The sequence below is a fragment of the Ammospiza caudacuta genome, chromosome 6, assembly GCF_027887145.1.
Source record: "Ammospiza caudacuta isolate bAmmCau1 chromosome 6, bAmmCau1.pri, whole genome shotgun sequence".
NCBI classification, from domain to species: Eukaryota; Metazoa; Chordata; class Aves; order Passeriformes; family Passerellidae; genus Ammospiza; species Ammospiza caudacuta.
The window spans coordinates 29,927,701-29,943,044 of record NC_080598.1 but is presented as its reverse complement, the minus strand read 5'-3'; the positions used below and the strand labels follow the sequence as shown (position 1 = coordinate 29,943,044).

Here is a 15,344-nt window from a genome sequence, read left to right as displayed (position 1 = left end):
GCGGGCGCCGTGCGGGCGGCCGGACCCGGGGCGGTGCTGGCCGGGCCTCCTCGGTCCCACAGGGGAATGGGCTGCCGGGCCGCTGGCCTGGGCAGGGGTGCGATCCGTGAGTACCGGGGCTCTACGGAGTAGAGGGCTTTGGGAGAGCGGTGGCGGCCGGGGGCGATGGGGGCTGCTCCGGCTCTGGCGGAGTGGGCGGCCTGTGGAGGGCAGCAGGGCGAGCCCGGCCGAGGGGGGCTGCGGCTGCGGGCTCCTCGCCTTGGGGCGGGCATGCGCTTTGCTTTGCCTTGTGAGCATCCCCGATTGCTGTAGGGATCCCTGCACTTTGATGCCCTGCTGGAGGACAGCTTAGGGTGGAGGACTCTCTGTCCCAGGTGTACAGCTGCCCTGCTGCCTCTTCGTGCTTGCCAGGAGTGTTTCCGGGGATGAAGTGTAACTGAGTGCAGAGTTGCTTAGTTGCCTTCCTCATAAGTCAATATCTAAAAATGTGTTGTAGTGAAAGCATGCATGAGTTTAGTGATAAATATCTGCTAACTTAAAAGGAGTGGGACTGACAGCGTGAAACAAGTCATAATAGTATGATGAAATATGAGGTATTTGAACGCAATCATTCATCATTGCACGCAGGGTAGTTGAAATCCAAACTTATCTTAAGAACTGCTCGGGGGTGCATGTGAATGTCAATTCGTAAAAGTTTATGAAACATTGGATACAAGTAGCACTGATGAAGCATTAAAGTTCCTGCTTCAGTATACTTTGTTGATGGAGGTTTGGTAACAGTCTTCTCATGCAAGTATAAACCTTTTCACCTTCCCTTCTGCACCTGAGGAAGTGCAGCTTTAAAGAACAGATAGGTTTTGAGGTGGTGTGTCCTGAGAGAGAAGATAATTGAGAATTTGTGGACTTTGTTTTCAACATGAGTTTCCAAGCTTGCATGTCGTATATCTCTGTTGCTTATTGCTGTTCTTCAGGTATTTGCTGCTTCTTTCAGTTAAACCTCAATTACTGTATTTAGCAAATTGGCTGTTTTGCTGAACTGACAGATCCTAGTCTAAAAAAAAACCCCAAACAATTAAGCCTTCCAAAAATTTGATTAACAGCTTTGCAGAAGTTTAGAAGCTTATTCCCATTAGTACTGCAGTGTTTGGGATTACAACTGCAGGCTCTAAGGACCAACGAAATGTATCTCTGTAACTTTTTACATTGGAAAATAGATTTCTATCCTGAAGTCTCTCCTATTAAAAGCAACTGAATTATGTTGTTTTTTTTTTTTTTAAGTCCTTGCTTGACTTCAGCTGAACTGGCAGTAAAAGGCAGCTGCACTTGCACTACTTTGTGTGTTCCACTAATGACTGATTTTTGTATGCAAAGTTAGCTAAAGAGGTGCTACACTCTGGCATTTTCAGTTGATTTTACCCAAAGTATGTCTGCATTTTACCTAAGTCTGTTTGGTCACTGTGACCAAACTTCATGTAGCTTCTATTCCCTAGGTTCAAAAATGTCACATATTTGAACTAAAGACCTTAATTCCTGCAGGATTGTGAATCCAGTACAGGGCAACAGCAGTCACTATCCTCTACATGCGTACCTAAATTGTGTACAGAGATACAACTTGAAGTATCTAGGTAAAATGAAAGTATTTTTCTATCCATATTCTTTTTACCTTATCTTGTAAAGAAAAAAATTGTAAGATATCCAGAATAAAGTTTAAAATTTTTCAGAATAAAATTTAAATTGTTAAAACTCCTTTTAACATCTGGTAATCATCTTTTGTGAACTCTGCCACCAGATGGTGTCATAAGATTTGAGGTGTTATCTGACTCAACCTGATAGCAAAGTAAGTGGATACTATATCTTACAAATAGCTTGTTTTGTTTTTATAAAACTGTGTTTTATATTTGTAATGTAAGGGTTTTGAGTTTCTTTCATCAAGTCCTAGACTATTTTACATTTGGATCCTATTGTGGTAGAGCGGCTTGTGTTCAGCCCTGGGACAAACTACAGAGATATGACAATTTAGGCAGAGCCCTGTATTTCTATTACCTGGTCATTAATTACTACTATCTTAATGTTTGCGATCCTTAATTTGATTTTTTTCTTGGTATGAAAGCTCTTTATATTGAATAGTGACTTGAGTATCTTGGTTTGAATGCTTCAAATCACCCTCCAGTGATTCTTCATACTCTGTAATGACACTATAAATAGAAGAAGCCCAATTACTTGCTGAATGCTCTCCCTGTTTGTTCTCTTGTGTCTATACAGATCTTTCTTAGGGAGTCTGAGTTATTTTGACAAGGTCAGGTACCTGTTTCTGTGGAACTGCAATAGATAGGATGTATAGAGTAATCTGTTTTGGTGTGGCTTTTGAGTCCTTGTCCTTAACTTATCAGTGAAAGAGATGGCATATGAATAGCTGGGAAGGATACAATGAGATTAAATAGCCTAGGAAGGGGGAAAAAAAGATACAACTTAATGTTACAGAAATAAGTGTAAAATTAAGTGTTGGATATTTCTATCATTCTTATAAGGGTCTGTAAAGTGAAGACCCTTTATAAAGTGACTCAAGGTCACCAGAATAAGCTGATGTGAATTCTTTTGAGAGTCACAGTAATATTTAAATTTTTAGATATTTAAACCTAAAATTTAATTGAGTTGTTTTGCCCACATCTTGTGGATCGCTATGTTGCATTTTAGTAAGACTTTGTCTAGGTCATTATCAATTGTGTTTGAGGCTGTAACAGTAGTAGGGATACACAGACAACTCCCTTCTCCTAAGGGTGCTAATAGGGGTGTTAGCCAAAGTACTGCATCCGGTTTTGAACAATCCTTTTAGAGTGCTTTGGGCAGCTTGGAAAGGGAAATGGCTATTTTAATAAGCCCAGGAAATGTGATGTTTGAGGAAAACATCTGAAGAAAACAAAACTTGCATATACCTTAAACCAAGTAGGGAGTATGGGAGAAAACAGAAGCTTTCCAGCTTGTGGAATTTCCAGGTATGTGGATTTTAGGTGTTCTAAGTGACAGCATACAGTAATAATGCTGAACAGTTCTTCATTCCAGTTTGGAAAGAATATATTCCTGAATCTTCAGGTGTGTGAAAAGCTCTCATGAATAAGAAAGAAATAAGGCATTTAGTTTCACTAGAGAGAAATGATCACCTTGATTTACAGCAAGGAAAACTTACTTTGTATATTAAGAGATTATTACCATTGCTTATGTATAGGAGTTGGAAAGATGCAATTTGGTTGCGGGTTAAAGTGTATATGGTCTTCTGGACTGTGCCCTGTTCTTAGACTTACATGACATAAAAACAGAAGTCAGTGAAAACTCTGTGTTCCTGCCAGGTGTTCTGTGCCGGTCTGTTTAAGATATTTCTCTGTGGTGTCGTTATCTCCAGCAGACTTTCCCTGTATGTTGTAAAAATCCCAGTCATACTTATGAGATAGCACTCTGTTTCTGCTAGATGTTTTCTAGGCCAGATAGTGAAGTAAATTTTATTGCTTTAAACAGGAGCTTAAAGAACTTTGATCTGTGAAATAACTTTTCTTTCCTGGCTTAATGTCAAAACAGTTAAGCACTTGTCTGCCCAATTATACCATTTGCTGTCTAGTGGTGCTGCTTCAGTGCTCAGGGGTCCACACTACCCCTTAGATTGTCACATGGATAAAATTAAATCTGGAAAGCAGGGAGAAATTTACCTTAAAAGCTTTACTTCTGTTATAAGCATTTGAACTTCTGGAGTGTAATATAGTTTTCTCCTTTGCCCTGTAAAAATAAGAAACCAACTACAAAGTAGTTAGCAGCTGACAGTGTGCTGGGGGAGAATCATGCTGTTAGTCATGACTTAACTTTAGTAAGTCCTTAAGTTTTTGTTTGTTGCCTGTGTTAGGATGCACAGATCAACATCTCAGAAGGAAAGTTTGTGCCTCACATGTGTGCCCAGAAGGAGAGTTAAGGTAATTAATAGAAGTTATTGTCTAGCGGGGATGTGTGGTAAATTCAGATGCTTGAGGGGCAATGAATCTTGGAAGAGAAGACAGTCTGTGAATGATAGTGCTTTATTCCATGTAAATTCTGCTGGAGGTGATGAAATTGGAGCACAGGGCTCAGTATTATTATTACTATTCTACAGTTCAGCTGGTGTGTGTGCAGCTGGTTGCTGCAGGACAGAAGTCACTGAGGCACTAGGAATGACATCTCTGCAAGGAGCTGAGCATGTGCTGAGCATGTTGCTGCAGAACATTCAGCACAGTGAATTTGTAGCCTCCTGTTCTTCTCAAGTGTTGAGTTTCCATTGCTCTCTGTAGGGACATGCAGCACTTAGGCAGGCCTTTAGGCAGGCCAGCGCTGCTGATCTCTTGAAGCCTCCTGAGGATTTCTAGGCAGCTGGAATGCCGGGCTGCACACCCCACTCCATGGCACTTGTGGCTTTATATAGTCAGAGTGTTCAGCCACTAATCTGTAGCAGATTTAATCTTGATGTACATTTTTAATGTATGTTATCCGGTAAGGTTGAATAACTGTGGACAAATGGGTGTTGTACCAGGAAGTAGTCTAATGCCTAATTTTCTTTGTAGACTATTTTTATTTGTGAGAAGGGCTCTCTAAAGTCTCAGTAGCAGGCTTTCTTAATTTAATTAAAGCTCTGTGGTATTTCTAAGCTCTATACAGGTGCAGACTATTGGCAAGTTGTGTTTACATCACCGAGTTGTAAAGCAAAACAAACAAATAATAAATGACCCATTGAACAGTTACATGCCCTCAAAATAGAAAGTTGTTGTAATTTCTCCTTTGTTTCAAAGGCTTTGCATTCTGCTCTTAACGTCTTCTTCTGTAACATGTAACGTTCTTTTTATATGATGGTGGGGTTTTTTTGGCAAAACCTTATCTTTGCTTGCAGTTCGCTCATTTTTCAGAGTAGCTCATCTTCCTGCTCAAGTCCCACAAAAAGTAATTTTCTATGTTATACAGCAAGCTGAGGATTTCAAAAGCACAAGGTGTTAAAGCTGATAAAAGCTTGAAGGTTGTTGAAGTTTAAAGTATGTGGATTTTTTTTCAAGAATTCAAATGTGCCTGCATTTATCTAGAGAGGGCTCTGTTTCTGAAGTTTCTTCATGAAGAATGGAAGTTTTGAGATTGAACAGACCAGTATATGATGAGATGAAATGCAGTGTCTACATGGCTCAAAAGCTGTCTGATTCTTGCTGATTTTACATAGTGACTGAGGAAATGCCTTTGATTTATTATGTTACTCAAAATACTTCATAGCAGTTCTTTTACAGTAAAATTGAAGTACTTAATTAAAATGAACCCCAGTGTTTATGGGTTTAGCAGCATTTGGGAGAAAGCTAAGGATGATGGGAAGTGGTTTATATCTATGTAAGACAGTAAGTCAAGAGGTGATCTGGAAATAGAATGTGTGTCTGTGTTCTCCCAGTCCCTGTAACATCTACTGAGTCTCTTTATTTCTGAGTCCATGCCACTGAGAAAGTTTCCCTTTTCGTAGTGACATCCAATAGTATTTGAATTCTATCAGTATTTTTAGTACTCTGTCATAAGTAATGCCCAGCTGATTGGGCAGTTTGCCGAAAACTCTTCCTGTAATCGTGTATAGTTACTATATGTTTTAATTAGCCAAAACAGGTGTAATGTTAGCTCTGCTGGTGAAAGCTTTTTAATGTTCCGTGCTAACTGGCCTGCTTCTCCTGATTTAAGTCCTGTGCTGCTTTAAGCCCAGTGCAGAACGAATTCTGTAAATACTTGGGTGATCTTGAGCACATGTAGGGTATTAGTCCGCTGAACTACAAAGTAGTGCCAACAAAGAATGTTGGGGGTGTACAGAATATTTTAATGCAAAAGGAAGTGTCTGAAATTGGTGCAAGGATTAGCAGCCTCGCTTTCCATGAGTACTTCCATATTAATTGCATTAAACCAGCTGTACTATGTTGGATAGGCATCTAAACATTTGTCACTTGTGTATGATCATTAATAATTCCTTTAGATCTGTTGTAGCTGCACAGATCTGTGTATAAACAGTAGATTGATGATGTGCTACTGCACTCACCTAATAACTCACTAGAGAATCAGGAGTCTGCATATCTCATTTTCTGTCTCTACTTGTATTAGCTTAAACTTTCCTTAACTGCTGTCTCAGTTGAAATAGGTTTTAAAACAAGTTATGATCTTTATAAATGCTTTCAAAATAATTTGTTGTGAAAGATAGTGTTTCTGAATCCTGACCTTCCATGAAGGCAGGTACTTTTGCATGGACATTGCTGATACCATATGAATTTATATGCAGGCTGGTGCAAAGTTTTGGATAATCTTAAACCTCTGTTGGGGCTTATGTGTCAAAATAAACAGCTGCTACTAATGGTTCAAATATATTAGGTGCCCATGTGATCAAGCTAGAAAATGCATATTTAAACACTATCAGGTATCTCAGGGAGATCAAGAATGGTGGTTAGGGAACACAAGATGACTGAATCTCCTGTTGTGTTTTAAATGTGTTTGTTTTAGTATGATGATGTGGATTTTTTTAGTTGCAAAACTGTTTCTCTCTTGTCTAATGGTGGAAGTGCTACTGCAGCTCTCAGTTTCCTCCCCTTTAACCCCGACAGATGCTGGTACCTTGTGTGTAAATGGATGTGGAAATCTGTAGGGAAAGAGTTACTTGTCAAAGAACTACGTTTTGGACTTTAAGGGATCGTGCTTTTGCTTGCTCATTTTTGTTTTCAGTTGGACAGAACCACTGAATATCAGAGCTGCTTTAACTCTAGGTAATCTGGATTTGGTAAAAATCCTGTTCCTGCCCTTTGTTCACAGCTCCTAGTCAGTACCAGATTTAGAGATTTTGATGCCGCTGGTAAGGTTGATGTTGAATAACTAGAATTAACTTTATAGGGTCAGTTGTGAAGTAGAGTTCTTGGAGAAGGTTCTTGCAGGTTAATTTTGATGCTATTAGCCAAGTTAGCTCTGAAGTTGCCTAATGTAAGATAGCAAAACTTGAAAGGATTTGTATTTTTCTGTGCAGATATAAAAATGCTGAGTATTGAAAAAATACATTTGTTTTAAATTTAGGGCGAGGAACTGCCTCTGCCAAATCAATAAAAAATGACAGTAATGCTCAATCATTGTGCATTTTAGTGTATTTTAAGAGAAAGAAAAGTGCAAAGATTGTACCCTGTTATTTAAACAGACATATCTGTTTTTGCATTATAACCTAGACTCTCATTTCAGTGCACTCCTTATGAGTTAAACATTATGGTAAAATACATATGACATCTTATGACCTGCTGCTGCTTTTTTTGCATATATGCAAGTCTTCAGTAGATTAGTGTTAAAATGCTGTCTAAATTGAGTATTTAAGTATATGGATATGTGCATTTCTTGCAAAGGCTAATGAGACAAATACTGAATTTAAATTACTTCAGGTTTTATTTTATGGTGAGTAAATGGATCAATAAAACTTGAAGACTAGTGGTCTTTGATATCATAAATGGCCTCTGTTTCATTTTCCTAGGGCCTTAAATATGTTCCTTGAGTGGCCCTGTGCACTAAAATAAAGATCTGAGTTTGCCCTGCTTGGTTTTCCTAATTCCTTATCTCCCTGTCATCATCCTAGTTGAAAAGTGTTTTGTTAATCTGATTTGAGTAGCTAAGAGGATTTGTACAGATCTCTGACTGTTGAATGAGTACCATGTCTTGGATGACCAGGACCAAAATGAAAGAAAGGTAAAGCTACTTTTTATGATAGATGTTTTAGATGACTGTTCAAACTACCTTATGTTTTTTTTTTAAGAGTATTGACTATTCATGAGAGGCATGTATTCTCTTAAGCTCAGCACAATAGTTTTCATGAACAGTAACTTTGCTTACTTTATTTAGTAAGATAGATTAATGAAACAAGTAATCCTGAATGTTGGTTATTTTTAAATTTTTTTTTATTTGCAGGTATGGGATAAGATATTTCCAGAGTAATAAGCATGGTTCAGCAACGAAAATGTGCATTATGTCACATTGTGTACAACTCAAAAAAGGTAAATAATTATTGCTTGACATGCATCAGTAGATATTAATATGAAATGTGAATGAGAAAGGCTTTCATTTTAAAATTGTGCCAAGTGCAATTTCCCTTTACCAGGAATATATTGCCCTAAGTCTATCTCAAATCAAAGAATATATTTCTGTGTGCTTTGGAGTATCTTTCTTGAAGTGAGCTGTGCAGTATGCCTGATTCTGAATGTTAAAAATAGTGAGGTCTTTGAGGTTTTTTATATTATTTTATAAAGGTACTAAAGTGAAAAGCACTCACATATTTGACTTAAATTGTGATATGGGAAGAATACTGTAATACACGATTTTATAGATTCCTTTTGGAAGGTCTGTGCTTCCATATGGAAGAACCAAATGGAATTGTGTTTTCCACATAACACAGCATGTGTTTTCATTAGTGTGTCAGGTTGGTGTCCATCTTCTGTGTGCTGTGTATTTATGCAAAATCTGAATTCAATCTGGGAGTTTCTTAATGGACCTTCATGTACTTTTTAGCTACCTGGCATGTGGAGATGTGCCATATGTTTTAATTCACACAACTCTTCAAGGTGGAAGATGTTCCCTTCCCTTTGCAGATAGGATTTCAAGGGCTAGAGAGGATTGTGATTAGTATCTGGTCTTTGAAGATTTCTGAACACTTTGGCTCAAACACCAAAGGAAAGTTAAATCATCTGGACTGCTTCCTTTTGCTGAGTGATGAATGTTTTTTCTCTTCTGGCAGCTCCCTTTCAAAAGTAAATAATTATAACAGTACTGTAGTTCATAGATCAGGGTTGCTGTAAACAACAAACTGACATGGACATCTCAGTTTCTGAAGTGTCTAGCCAAGTAAGATAGTATATGATAGTGAATTTACAGCTGTCTTACAATAGAATTGCAGAGAAACTGCTCAGATTGCACAGGGAAACTGTTTTAAGTACTGTGATTCTGAAGAATGGTATTAATGAGACTTTTAATTAACATGATTCTCAACAGTGTTTTGTCAAAAATCATTCTAATAAACTTTGCTACATAGACTGTTATTTGATTTTCTTCTGAAATTCTTCTTCCATTGTGTTGAATTTTAATGACTCGTGTGTTCTTCTTGGGAAAGGTAACATAACTTCCTGCAGGTGTGCCTACTTGTGCTTTCATAGTCACAGAAACAGGAATGGCAACTACTACAGCCCTGCAGAAGTAGAGTACACCCTTGTGCAAGGCAGGAGAATTCACAAAAATGAGCTTTTCAGATATGATACAGCATTTTGTTTTGTTTTGACCAATTTTTTTTTTCTACATGTTGAAGGAGATGGAAGAACACAAGAGAAGCATGCTTCACCACAGAGAACTGGAAAACCTGAAGGGAAGGTATGAGACCAATCTTCCATCATTCCTCCCTGTGCCATTTTGTATGTCACTTTTTGGAAGGACTCCTGACCTATTTCCCATACAAGCTGAATTGCACAATTTATTTTTACGCTTCACATTAGTAGCGTGCCTTGTCATACACAGCTGGCAATGAACATATTTTCATGATGTCAGAAACCCAGGAGGCAAACGATGTGGAAGAAAGCTCACCTGCATTGCTTTGACTGCAGTGAAATAAAGTTACTTCATTCTTGGCAGTTTCATGTTTGTGGGGGGTATTTTTCAAGCACTAGATTTCTGCCTTTTACAGAATAATCAGAAATTAAAATTATGAACAGTGGTGTTTTTATTTTAAAGTTTTTTGGGGGTTTTTGTAAGTTTTCAATAATGTAAAAACAATTGTTGATCTTTTAAAGCACAATCGCTTGATTAGGAGATCTAACCATGCTGGCTGTTGTTTCCTTTAAGGTTTCCTTGTTTTATTTGAAACATTTGGAAAGTAGAAGGGGGGAGTTAAGGGTATTCAAACGTGATCCTAATAATAGGGAGTTAGGTTCCAACCAGACTACACTTTAAAGTGATTTCAGGTGTATGGATTTTGAGGTAGCCACAGAGATCACATACTGTCAAACACTTGAATATTTAATGTACAAATTAATTTTTAATTATCTTGCAGCAAAAACTGTAAAAAAATATAAATCTGTTTTCAACACCTCTTAAAGAACTAAAAGTAACCGTCTTTCCACTCTTTGAGGTGTGGGGGATTCATTTTGTGTAGACATCTGTCTCATACCCAAGGAAAAAAACCAGAATGCTCTCTGCCCTAGAAACTGGCTTTTGGCTTCTGGTCAGCTAACTTGCTGAGCACTTCTGTTCTGGACTGTTGTCTTCTGACAGTGATTCTGAAATTTCACTTATTTTGACATCTTATTTTGGGCCTTCTACTTTTTTTTTGTTTTTTTTTTAGTTTAGTTATGGCTCTGAAACACTAATTTCTAGAAGTTATATATTGTGTCTGCAGTGGCTTGCAAATGATTGGACAATTTTTGGTTTTCCACTTCATAGGACTGACATTAAGTTAAATTTCTTTCATCATCATTACACTTTTTATTACTAATGTAACTATCTGTCTTCATTACTCTTTTAGAAGAATGCACGGAAGATGCTTGTTCTCAAAATAATGAACTTAATTTTTCACTGTGCAACAGCAGCCTTGTTCTCTATCTTGTGCCCCTTCTTCCATTTTAATTTAATTAGAAGGTTTTTAGGAGTCTTTTACAGCCATGTACTTCAAGAAGAAAATGTGAAGCACAAGCAGCAGCCTCATGAGTGTGGCTGAATTGTGTAACAGATGATAGTACCATTAAAGTATGTGGAGTATCAACATCTTACTACCTTGAAACTTAGTATCTGACTAGAAGTCACTTTTCAGACTTTCTGTATGCAAGAGGTAAAGGAAATGCACACATTGATTCATCCTTTTTTTTTTCCATTTAAAGTTAGCTTAGTTTTCTCAAGGGCTAGAATAATTTTCTGGAATGTCTTAAGACTCTTCTCCTTTCCTTGAAGTCTTATTCCGTGTGATGTATAAGGAGAATTGGATGCCAAGTACAAAGCAGTAGCATATTTGGGTTTTGCTTGTTTTTAGTTGAAAGTGAAATGGTGCTCTTGTTACATGGGACATTGAGACTACAGTCTGAAGTATACACGCAGTAAATAAAGCTCTTGAGTGCTTTCATACTGAGAGTACTTTTGTTGTGTTTACCTCAAACTTCTTTTGGCCGCCTTGTTTAACAGCTAAGATTGTGTGGTATTCCTGTATGGCAGGGGAATGTGTAGACATGATCAGTGTGTGCCACAGACTGTGCTAGTTCTGGATAGCTTTAATGGGTGTAAGAAAAGTATAGAACTGAAGGAAATATAAATTGCCCTAAGGGTAGCTATCGGAACTCCTAGCCGGTTTATCTTCAATTAAAGCAGTTGTTCATAAAGAAAAAAAAGTGTTGTGTTTTTCTTTAGGCTCATATAGATTAACAGCAGGTCAAAGAAGTCTTGCCTTTTCAGCCTGTCAGTTGGTACAAGAACCACAGCTTTGTAATTAGTAACTTGCAAGTTAGAAGTGATAGAAACAAGTTCTTTGTCCTCAGTCCAGCTGTTAACTCACTGGCTTTGTTCAAAATAAATAAAACTTTGCATTTAGTTAATCAGTCTATAAATGAGGATGGTAAAAGTTTTATGCAATAATTGAAACATGGGTCTTATGAAGGATGTGGATTGTTCTTTAAAACCTTATTACTACCACATTAGAACCACTGGAGTGTGCTTCTCATTGAGAGTCCGTATGGGTGAAGTGGAACGTTATGTAAAAAGAACATCTTTTACAGTGAGAAGCCAACTTTCTATTTGCAGCTTGCCTTGTGTGATGACCTAAGTTAAAAATAAGTCTTATTAGCTATGCACAGCTGTGCCATTTATTTGTGTGAACAGGATTTTTCCAACGACATTAGTAAAATCCACTGGTTTAGTTATCTTTATTGCATTAAGATAGCCCGAAGTGCAATATATAGGATATGGGCTTTGAATATTTATTAGCCAATGTGAAATTTATGAAATTAAGTACACTTAGTTCTCGAAAACACAGGGTAAATTTGGAAGTTACTGACATAATAAATGAAATTTATCTTAATGTTTAATCTGAAATTAATTAGGCTGCAACATACAGAATAATTAAACAAAAAAAAATTCTCATTTTCAATACTTAGGCTGTTTAAAATAAAGCTGTCTCTAGGTGTGTCTGAATGACTACAGTGATTAAATATCTGAAGTATGTTAGTAGGGAAAACCACGGATATCCAGGATAAATAAAACATAGCTGCTGACACTTGATTAACCACTCTGATGAGGACATTGCCTTAATACCTTGAGTGAATGCACATCTTTTGATTTTTCTCTTTTTTTTTAACCGTTCACTAAAAATGAGGATTCGTGTTTGTCTTTTTCTTTTATGGATCCCATTTTCTTGACACTAGTCATGAACTGTGTGTTGTATTATGATGCTTCTGTTCTAAGACCTTTGTGTCAGGTGCTCCATGGGGACATACATATCTGCTTTTATGAATTAACTGGCAGAAATGAAAGAAGCACTGTGGAGGCAGTCAGTGAATCCTGTCTTGGTCCTGCTGTGTTATTTGCACTGGACTATGCTTTAAATAATTTTTATCTGTGTGGTTTTATTTTTAATCTGGTGAACATATTTTCCTTTTTAGGAAGTTAATAATGTACTTCTTTAACTCTGAATTATTGGAAGGCATTGTCGGAAGAACAAATGTTGTGGTTTTAAAAATCTGAATTTCTTAAAAAGAAAAAAAAAAAAGTTCAAGTTTTGCAGTCTTAATCCAGTAATATGAGTAAAGCCATTTGTCTGATACAGCTGTCAACTTTCTCCGGTTGAAATTATTTCTATGTTTTTTGAGACAAGTCCTCTAAAGTAGAAAGCAGACCTCATGCACACTTGAACCAAATAAAGTACAGGAAACTGAAGACACCCTCCCATCACTCACTGTGCTGTGGAGTCTTTGGATTCCAGGCAGCAGTCTCAGCTGTCCCAGTTTAGGTTATGTTGTATCAGGATTGGCTGTATCCATGTACTGCCTCCTCCCTTTTCTAAATTTCACTGGGGGAAGGCTCAAGGCAAGGATTAAATGTAGAAGCTGTCACCAGGCTTCCCCAGTGCAGTTGGCAGCATGGATGGGTTTCAGAGCTCCGGCTAGCTCTGGAAGCCTTTCATTCTGCCTCCTCGCTCACTATGTTTCCTCTGAATAGATTTTGAGTACAACAATTCAAGAAGAATTCCTCCTCCCACTTAATGTAGCTTTATTACCAAGTCTTTTACCTCTTGATTGTTGGAAAAAAATCTTGTGATCAAAAATCACCATCAAAAAACAAAACCTTGAAAGAAAAAGCCAGAGAATTCAAATAAGTATACTGAGCAAAGCCCAGTTGCCTTGAACTCAGGCACATTCAGAGGAAACAAAGTAAGACCAGAACTACCTGCCATGCCAGTTGGCAGAGTTGAAAGCCCACCCTCTGCCTCTCTTCCTAGGGATAGCAGCCATGAATGCCGGGTGTGCAGGGTGACGCTGGTGGGTTTGTCAGCATATGCCAAGCACATCTCCAGTCAGCTGCACAAAGACAACGTTAATGCCCATGACAGAAAAGAGGAAGAGAAAGAAGTGGCAGAAGAGGACGACCTTGACAAAGAACTCACTCAACTAATCAAGCAAAAGAAGGAACGGAACCGGTGAGTTTTCCTTTCTCCGCTTAGATCATAGAATTGCTTTTAACACAATTAGCATGCACTCCTGAGACTTAGGTGCTCACAAAATGTAAATTTCCTGTAGCCAGCATACTTGTGAGAGCAATCCAAGAGACCTGTGTGGATATCATAGTTTCAACATGTAAATGTGACTTTGCTGAATGTTTTTGTCCTGTTCCTCTACTACTAGTGTGGAAATACAATCATTCTCTATTATGGGTAAAAACACTCTTGAGTTTTGAGAACCCTAATGTTTTTATTTTAATATTTGATACCTTTTTAACTGAAGGCTTAATAAATGGACAGTAGTGCTAATACTGTTTATGGTGGAGGTTGTCTGTAGGAACCTGGCCTTTAAGAAACTGCTGCTGAACATGTTTTTTTTATAAAACCAATTGGATTATTCTGTAAATGTCAAGTGAAATCCCCTAGTCCTTGAATGAAATTTCTTACCTGTTGTATCTTGCTGCTTACCATTAGCTAAACATAGTTCCAGTGGCTCACTATGAAATAGAGGGCTGCAGAAGGTAACAAATATTGCCTTTTATTTTACGTGAAAATCTGCACATGTGCATTGCTTGTGTGATGTTCCAGTTGGGAGTATATTATTTGAATAGATTTATGGCATGGTGATGGTACTAAAGGGGCATATAATTTTTAAAAGAAGCTCTTGTGTTCTGTGGCTAGAAATTTAAATTAGTGTTTCCAGATGTTAAAATATGTGACGACTGTTAGGTAGGTTTTGGCATCACTCTGTTGTACTAGTGTGTCTCTGCACTGCACAATGGTAATGTTTTCATACTGGTTAATGTAGGTAGCAAAATTGTTACTTTTCCTTTTTGTTTTATGGAAAAGGAGTAATACTATCAGTGCAGTGTTGTTCTGAGGCAACTAAAACTGTAGAAAATCTCTGTCTGCTGGGTGCTGGTTTGGAGAGGCAGAAAACCAGAAGGTTTAAGTTACTAATTCAGCAAAATTATTTCCATTAGATCACGATCTAGTTGATCACAATCAGCTCTTAGAAATTGCTGTATCACTTAGATATTGTTGTTTTGAATTCTCATTTTAGAGCTCAGATTATTTTGCACAGTAGACTGTTTTCCATTAGAGAGTAGCTATTAGCGAATCTTTTAGCAGAACTGGAATGTATCAAAAACGTAAAGGGTGATACAATATGAATGTTCGGTTTACTCAAATCAATTGTTTTTGAGTAGTAGTGTGAAAATTTACTGTCTTTCTTGTCCAGGGATTTAGAATTGATGTATTTCTGTGATCAGTTCCTGGAAAAAACTTTTAATGAAAACTCCTCATTTGGTGGGATAGATTGCTGACCCTGGGAATAGCTGTAGCTGTTAAGGGAGCATTTATCTTTAAATGTACATGTGATAGTTTGCCACGTGTCTGTGATAAGTTGCCAAGCACAACTGCTATCCAAAGGGCAGTCGATAGTGCTGTTGGGAGGCTCATACAGACTCAGGATTGCATGCTGTGGACTGTTCCAGTCTCTTGATTAAAAGAAGACAAATTACTTTCGTATCTGAGGTGCATCTTCTGTGGATATTTTACATCTGTGTTTTAACTTAACCTTTATAAATGGAGCTGTCATGTCATTTGTTCCCTCCAGTAA

The 15,344-nt window shown here is 37.7% G+C and overlaps 1 protein-coding gene across 1 annotated transcript in view; it reads left to right on the top strand.

The window, feature by feature from the left end:
- Positions 1-15,344, top strand: part of ZNF106 (zinc finger protein 106) — a 40,238-nt gene continuing 24,894 nt past the window's right edge. Inside the window, exons 1-4 of the mRNA XM_058806727.1 lie at positions 1-106; positions 7,954-8,039; positions 9,341-9,402; positions 13,505-13,702. Of these exons, the coding sequence (XP_058662710.1) occupies positions 7,986-8,039; positions 9,341-9,402; positions 13,505-13,702 (314 nt within the window). The 5' untranslated portion in view covers positions 1-106; positions 7,954-7,985. The remainder of the gene's footprint in view (positions 107-7,953; positions 8,040-9,340; positions 9,403-13,504; positions 13,703-15,344) is intronic.